The sequence below is a fragment of the Musa acuminata genome, chromosome BXJ1-6 (assembly GCF_036884655.1).
Source record: "Musa acuminata AAA Group cultivar baxijiao chromosome BXJ1-6, Cavendish_Baxijiao_AAA, whole genome shotgun sequence".
NCBI lineage: Eukaryota > Viridiplantae > Streptophyta > Magnoliopsida > Zingiberales > Musaceae > Musa > Musa acuminata.
The window spans coordinates 13,460,474-13,467,656 of NC_088332.1; the positions used below are offsets into that span (position 1 = coordinate 13,460,474).

General features: G+C 45.3%; 2 protein-coding genes across 2 annotated transcripts; both read right to left on the bottom strand.

The window, feature by feature from the left end:
- Window positions 1–910: 910 nt before the first annotated feature.
- LOC135676406 (nuclear transcription factor Y subunit C-4-like) lies at window positions 911–2,058 on the bottom strand. The gene has a single exon (XM_065187534.1). The coding sequence runs from the start codon at window positions 1,703–1,705 to the stop codon at window positions 1,064–1,066; it is 642 nt and encodes a 213-aa protein (XP_065043606.1). The 5' UTR covers window positions 1,706–2,058; the 3' UTR covers window positions 911–1,063.
- Window positions 2,059–2,586: 528 nt separating this feature from the next.
- LOC135676405 (protein NUCLEAR FUSION DEFECTIVE 4-like) lies at window positions 2,587–6,863 on the bottom strand. The gene is made up of 3 exons (XM_065187533.1): window positions 6,155–6,863; window positions 3,916–4,844; window positions 2,587–3,416 (listed from the first exon to the last, which is right to left on the bottom strand). The coding sequence occupies exons 1-3, from the start codon at window positions 6,488–6,490 to the stop codon at window positions 2,906–2,908; spliced, it is 1,776 nt and encodes a 591-aa protein (XP_065043605.1). The 5' UTR covers window positions 6,491–6,863; the 3' UTR covers window positions 2,587–2,905.
- Window positions 6,864–7,183: the final 320 nt, after the last annotated feature.

Sequence of the window (7,183 nt, forward strand, 5' to 3'; positions counted from 1 at the left end):
AAAGCAGTTTGGGATTACAGATGTGAAAGAAGAATTCTGAAATATGATGCAACAATTTAGCCTGTGGAAATGATCTCTTCAACTTGTACCACTATGCCATCATTGCTGGAACCTTTATGTTCACCTTCCTAGCTCTCTGCAGCAATAGCTGAATTGGATAAGAAGGATGAATGAAGAGATTGGAGATCAAGATTGTGTGGCCTAGTTTGGTCTTAGTAGGATATGGATTTGGGTGGAAGTTCTGAGTTGAAATGTTCTTGGCCCCTCAATATATCTCCTCATCTGAAAGAAGCTGGCCTTTGGACTAGCTGATCATGATTGTCAGCATCCAGTTTTCCTTGAAAGCAACATCAGTTTTCCTTTTCTCTACCTCATTTTACCTTTTTACCAAAGCTGGGCTTTGTCACCAATCTTTCTGAGGCTACAGACATGTAACCTATGAAAGCAACATCAGTTTTCCTTTGCTCTTCCTCATTTTACTTTCTTGAGTGTGTGGCTTCAGCTTTATTGTATTGATTCAACCTGTTGCATGTTTTATGTTTCTGCTCTAGCACTGTATCATATTCTTAGGATGGATTACTTGTGATATATATTCAATCTCTTCCTAGATAAAAGTTCCAAGTTATTGAGGTATATTCCCTTCTACAACCTTTTGAAATGGTTGACTGGTCTGTTCTTACAGGACTGATGACCAACACAATGTGTAGATATTTTGATGATTTATACTAGAATATATTCATCCCAAGGTAATTGAAACTTGATATATTAATGTAGTTGATAATTGTAGAAATTATTATGGGCATTCACTGACTAATACAATCGAGTGTCAAATGCTTTCTTCTTGGTGGAGATGAAGGAATATAAAGAGATTTAAGAGTGATGAAGGAATCTAAAGAGAACTCAAACCAAGTGATGTTAATGGAAGCAAGCATCCGATCGATTCATGAGAACAGTGTCAGAGCCCATCATCACAGGCGGTGTTGATCTCTACGTACATGAGCAATGAAGGAAAGCATGGAAGAGAAGCCACAGTTATGTCTGATCTCTATGTGCATCATCTTCCTCACTGGGAACCGGGCGGCGGTGGAGGAGCAGCATATCCCGGCCCGTCCAAACTCTGACCGCTGCCATCCTCCGAAAGCACCTGGTGCCACATTGGCTGCCAAACCTGCGCCGGCTGCTGCGCGTACACGGAGGGATCGATTCCGGCCACCGCAGGCTGCCCCATCATGACTCTTGGCGGCGCCGGCTGTCCCATGGGAGGATAGTAGTAGGGCACGCCGGCGGCCGCACCACCCACCCCGCCGCCTCCCGCCAGTCCGAGTCCCTCTTCCTTCACCTCCTCCCTCGGCACAATGTCGACGAGGAAGTCGAATATCTCGGTCTGCGAGATGGCCGCGGCGATGTCGTTCTTCTGCAGCGTGCGCCGCTTGTTCTCCTCCGCGTGGAGCCACGAGCGGATGGTGAGCTCGAGGATGAACAGCTCGCAGGCCTTGGCGAACAGTATGGGGGCCTCCGCCGATATCATCCGCACGTCCTCGTCGGCCTTCATGATCTTCTTGATCCGCGCCAGGGGGAGCTGGTGGTTCTTGAAGTCGGTGGCTTGCTCGATCTCCTGCCGCTGGTAGTTCCAGAACATCTGCAGCTGCTGGAGGAGATGATGGAAGGGCGCCTGTGGATACGAGTGCAGCTGCTGGTTGTCCATGCAACGAGCTCGACAATGGAGGGGGAGGAGAGAGAGGCAATCTTTGCCTCCGGAGTTGGATCTTTCGGCCTCTTTCTACCGGATAGCTTCTCCTTCCTCGGAGTGGCAGAGCTGGGCGACAAAGGTACGGAGGAATGGGTCAGCTTTAGCAATGGCGCCAGTGGTGCTTAGCATGAGTAGACCTCAGATTGAGGAGGTAGGGGATATAGTGATAGGGGAAACGGATAATGTCAGATGTGGACTGTCAAGAAACAAGGGGGCCTTATCCTGCATACCTTCTTTGTGTAGAGGTTGACTAGGGATGTTTTAGCTTTCCTTATTGGCTTGTTACTGAGGAAATCAAATGGAGAAAGAATTTGGAAATGAGAGAGAGAGAGAGAGAGAGAGAGAGGAAAATGTCATAAATGATCAAAAATTGACATGAAGGGCACCAGAATTTGACATATATGTTTATTTTACAGTATCATTGCATATACTTCACATAGATAGAAGATATCTTGCTAATTGTTGGCAGCTATTATCTAGTAGATAATAGCAAAAATGTTATATCTAGTAAGCAGATTTATGCATCAGCAGGCAGTCTTTTGACATGATAAGATTATAGCTCATTATTTCAAGAAGAACTCTCATTGAAGAGAACAAAGAAAATGGACTTTGCTCAGAAATGAATTTATCAGTTGAAACAGCCATATCCATGGAAAGTGAAGCTTCAGTGACCTCATTGTATGTGTTCAAGAGACTGGCCTCAAATCTAAATGTCAGGGAAGATGTTCATGGAGATTATGATGATTTCAGATAAGGTTTGGCAGTGAGTGTGCCTGTGCTAATATGTGAGTCCTTCAAGACCACAAACCTGTATTGCAGAAATCAAATTCAATCAATCAGAAAAAAGATATCATCTCAGATTAAGATATATCTGATAACAAGTCATAGATGCTTAGAATCAAAGTTCTATACCAAAATGTCAATTGATGCATCATAATAAATATATTACATAGCACAATACTCAAGCTGATACTTTCCAGAAGAACAAGGAAGAAGAAGCACAGTTCTGGCCTGCATCGATCTCTCTTCCGGGAGAACCTGCAGCCAACTCTTATTGCACTTATCACAAGGAGGAAAGCATCTCTGTCTCAATGGCTAACCAAATACCCAACATTAAAAGAGCTTGAGATAGATGGCAAATTTTGATGCAGATGACTATGTGCGAGCGCGCCCGTAAAGGTTGAGGTAGACGATTCTAGTCCTGTAAACAAGAATGAGGCTCAAGATAACTGCGATGACACAGAGTCCTGACATGATCAGTGAACTGAAGAAGAAACAGATGGACCCTTTGCATTTCAATGGTTCCTCCACATCAAGTAGAGCACCTTCCAACAGTCTACGAACTCGCAGCAACGAGCTGCGGATTCCGTGAGCTTGTTTCTCTGCTTCGTGGTCGTAAATTACACTGGCAATGAGGCCGGAGAAGATTAATGAACCAGCAGGATTAGCCACCGTAAGAAAATTGTACAGAGCTCCAAAGTTCTTCAAGCCAAACAGCTCCGATGCAGCAGCGGGGACTATAGCCCAGTGAGCTCCATATCCAAGTCCAATCAGCAAGGTTCCGATGTACATTGTTCCAGGCCAAGCCATGGCAAAGAATAAGTGTCCTATTGCCATTACAATCTGGAAACAAGCCAAAGCCACATGCCTTGGATATGCATGGTCCCTGATAAGAAACTACACACTGTCACTACTAAGAGATGAATAATCAATACCGAAAAGAAACCCAGAGTTCGATACGATGTCAAAACATGAATAATCAATACCGAAAAGATAAATTTGGCCAGCTAGTTTTGTTAACTTTGATACAGAAAAGAAAACGTAGATGGATTACTTGTGACATTCTTATGACATCCTTCAATATATACCAGAGATGGAGTTAATTTGCAGTGACTTATTCCTGTATCTGACTTAACTTTTCCTAATGCAATCACCAATCTAACATGACACAAGACAGATGCTTCCTCATTGGCTACAAGATCAACAAATAAACCTTCCCTAGGACTAAACCAAATTGGTAGATATCTGATTTCTTCATAAAGTGACAGTAAGATTCTTCAGAATCTTTGTGCAGAGACTTACTGGTGCCTCTAATTTCTGTGTAGATAAGAAGTCATTTCAACTACCATTTCAAATGAAAATTAGGTTGAACAAAACAATCATACCTCACAATAACCTCAGATAAATAGCCTCCACCTACTCGACCAAGAAAGTTCCAAATGCTGATCATGGAGACAAAAATATGAGCCTCGTCATAACCCAAAGACTCGCTCATCTGACCAAGATTGTCAATGACCGTCAACCCAGAGCCTGATCCCAGGAGAAGAGAGACAAACATGAGCCAAAAGTCTGCCTTTATCAGTGCCTGCATCAAGGTGAAGTCTTCTCCTCTGTGAGGGCCTCTCTTCTTCTTCACCCTGACTGCTCCATCAGCAGCAGCTTGGAACAGCTTTGCTTGCAAGTGAGCGATCCGCTTCTGCCTTTCTGATGCAGGAAGCAGGTCGACATCCTTGGGCTTTTCATCTTCAACCTCACTGAAAATGACCTCATTTTGTTCTGCAGATTTGCTTGACTCTCCATTTGAAGGTTCAGGCAACAGAAACTCTTGAACAGGAGAGACGACATCGAAATGGAAGGTCAGCAGCAAAGGAATGACAACAGGAACTATCAAGAGAAAGAGCAGCACCACCGTGAACACGATGATCACGGCGCGGCTGAGGTCAACCAGGTCTTCCAGCAGCATGACACCCATCAAGTAAGCAGCAAGGAGCAAGCAAATGCTGTAGACGAACATGAAACTAGATTGATCCGAAGGTCTCACTTGCCTGTGGCCACCGACGGGCCTGACAATAAACATCAAGGAGATGACCACCATCGATGGTCCAACCGCAACCATGAAGATCAAAGCGGCATGATCGGGTGTATGTATCATCGCAAAGATCTGCGTCAAGATTGCACCACTGAGACCAGCAAAGCCTTTCAATATGCCCACTATAGGGCCCCTGCTCTTAGGAAAGTTTTGTACGCACGAAACCAGCGCAGCTGTGTTGAAGTACGTCTCTCCATTTGTCCCCACAAATATGAGAATGCACATCTATGCACGAAGCAGAGAAGGATAAAGAAGGTTACTCGTAGAATTAACCCACTTCGAAGCTCTAAGCAACAGTATAACTCATGATTACCATGCTGGAATGTTCAAAGAGATCGAACAACAACAGAAGATAAGTGATCAATGTTGATGCTAAGTTACATGTTGGCACTGAACTTTGAACAGATGAATGCTGCTGACATTTCACTCGAGAGATGATGAAGAACAGTCATTTCAGTCATGCATGGGAATTGTCTAGATATCAAATGCAAGGAGGCTCTACTTCGAAATCAGACGATGCAGAGCACAGCGAAAACGTCATTAAGAAGGCAACAGATGGATGGAGAACCAACTATGATCACGTATAAATCATGTTTTGAACAGGATTGCAATGAGCATTATACTAATTTGCAATAAACAAACCGAATGCTGCACTCAAACAAATCATGACTGTGGCAGAAAGACAATACCGAAGTGAATATGCGATAAAACTACAAAGGAAATAAATTTAATGTTCCCTTATTTCCCACAATAAAATAGCTTGTAAATCCCAAACACAGGTGTTTGTTTCAGATTCTTAAAGCTAAATGGACCAACACCCACTCTAAAGAAGACTCACCTTTCTACATCCCCTCGATGAAGAGAATCATGATGTCCGCTAATAGCTTTCCAAGTGATTAGGTGCATTTGACCATGTGTGCATGAGAAGCAGTGCTCATTCTAATTTATGTGGAGTGCTCACAGTTCTTTAATCCTCTCAAAGAAACCATGAAGAGCAGATTGCTTCTCTGCAACTCAGAGAGGAAGTACAAAATAGTAAAAGGAACTATTCTGAGCAAAGTTATCGATTACTGATTTGCATCCGAACAAGAGGAGATTAGCTATTCTAACACTCACGGATCTCCCAACAATGTTTTTGGCAAAGCAAGAGATTAAGTTTCAATTTGCAGCGTGTTGCTTGGAAACTAAAAGAATCAAATAACATCAGTGAACAACTTGACCAAATGAAATGATGAAAACATCGATGAAAGGTGGTGGGAGAACTCCTTTATCTCAATCATTCACACCAAAACAACATAAAGAATCAGCGGGAGAACTCCTATGTAAAATCTCATTCAGGGGAAGTGCTATCCGAACGATAACCCACACACCGGGTCATGATTCATGAAATCGAAATCATGAACTTCGAATTCGTAGCTAATTCCAGTGATCCTCTCGATTTCTGTTTCATTCAAGGAGCAGAAATGCCAAGCAGCGACTGTTTGATGAAAATACCAACACGAAAACAGAAGAGTACGGAGGAAGAATCCACTCACCGCCCACAGTGGTAACACGGGGGCTCTTCCGGTCACGATGAGCCAAACCCACCCGTAGCCCACGAAGTTCTGCAACACCCCGACCAGCAGCGCCGCCCAGAGCGGGAGGATCTCGCAGAGGCTCCCGGCGAGGAAGCCGATGCTGTCGCCCAGATCCTTGGCGACGCCGAGCCTCGCGATCTCGCGCTGGTTGTAGCCCAGGGAGCTCTTGATGACCGGCGACAGGCTGCCAAAGAGGTACCCGATCCCTGCGACGGCCTGAACCCACATTGCGGCCACGAACACGAGCCATCTGTTGTGCAACAACGTGCGCAGCCTCCCTCGCAGCTCACCCATCGCCTCCCGACCAAATCAAGATCGCAAAGTCCTCACCAAAGCTCGGATCTTTTCTCCCGACTTCCCGGTAGATGCGCCCGGAACGCAATCTAAAGGCCTCCCGTGCCTCTTTTACACCAGAAAAATATCAAATCTTGATTCAAGAAACCAAAGAAGGAACACTCGAAGTAGATTCTCCAAGTCAAATCAGATTTCCTCCCTTCCAAGAACCAAACTTTTCTGCTCTTGCAATTACATATGCATTAATTAGGGGGGATGATACCGATCAAAATTTTCTACGGTGGAGGGAGAAGCTTTCTTCCGGGGCCAACCCTACGGACCAAGCAGGGCACGGAACACGAACGCCGGTATCACACGCGGGGACGGTCGGGTCAGCGACCTGCATAGACTATTAACTTGTCAGCGTTGCAATCGAGCCTTGTGGATGTCCGGATGCGATGGCCAGCTGGGAACGACAGCCGCCCCGTGGAATGTTTCCCTGCCTGGATCGAGATCAGCGAACACCACCACTTCCCCTACCCATCTCTGCCATGTAGCCACCTAGTGACGTCATCATGGAACAGTACGGACGGACCCAGCCTGGTTCACCAATGGGAGGACACGCTTTCCTGAACGGTGCCTCGATGGAATGATCGACCACGCCATAGCGCAGGGAGGCCGTGGCCGAGAAGGATAAGAGCACGCGGCATTATC

What these genes read in the sequence shown, in the direction of transcription:
- LOC135676406 (XM_065187534.1), bottom strand. Translation starts at nt 1,705, where the DNA reads ATGGACAACCAGCAGCTGCACTCGTATCCACAGGCGCCCTTCCATCAT.
- LOC135676405 (XM_065187533.1), bottom strand. Translation starts at nt 6,490, where the DNA reads ATGGGTGAGCTGCGAGGGAGGCTGCGCACGTTGTTGCACAACAGATGG. An exon ending in CCGTGTTACCACTGTGGGCG is followed by an intron (nt 4,845 to 6,154) that starts GTGAGTGGATTC and finishes CTTCGTGCATAG; the next exon opens with ATGTGCATTCTCATATTTGT. An exon ending in TTATCTGAGGTTATTGTGAG is followed by an intron (nt 3,417 to 3,915) that starts GTATGATTGTTT and finishes GTTTCTTATCAG; the next exon opens with GGACCATGCATATCCAAGGC.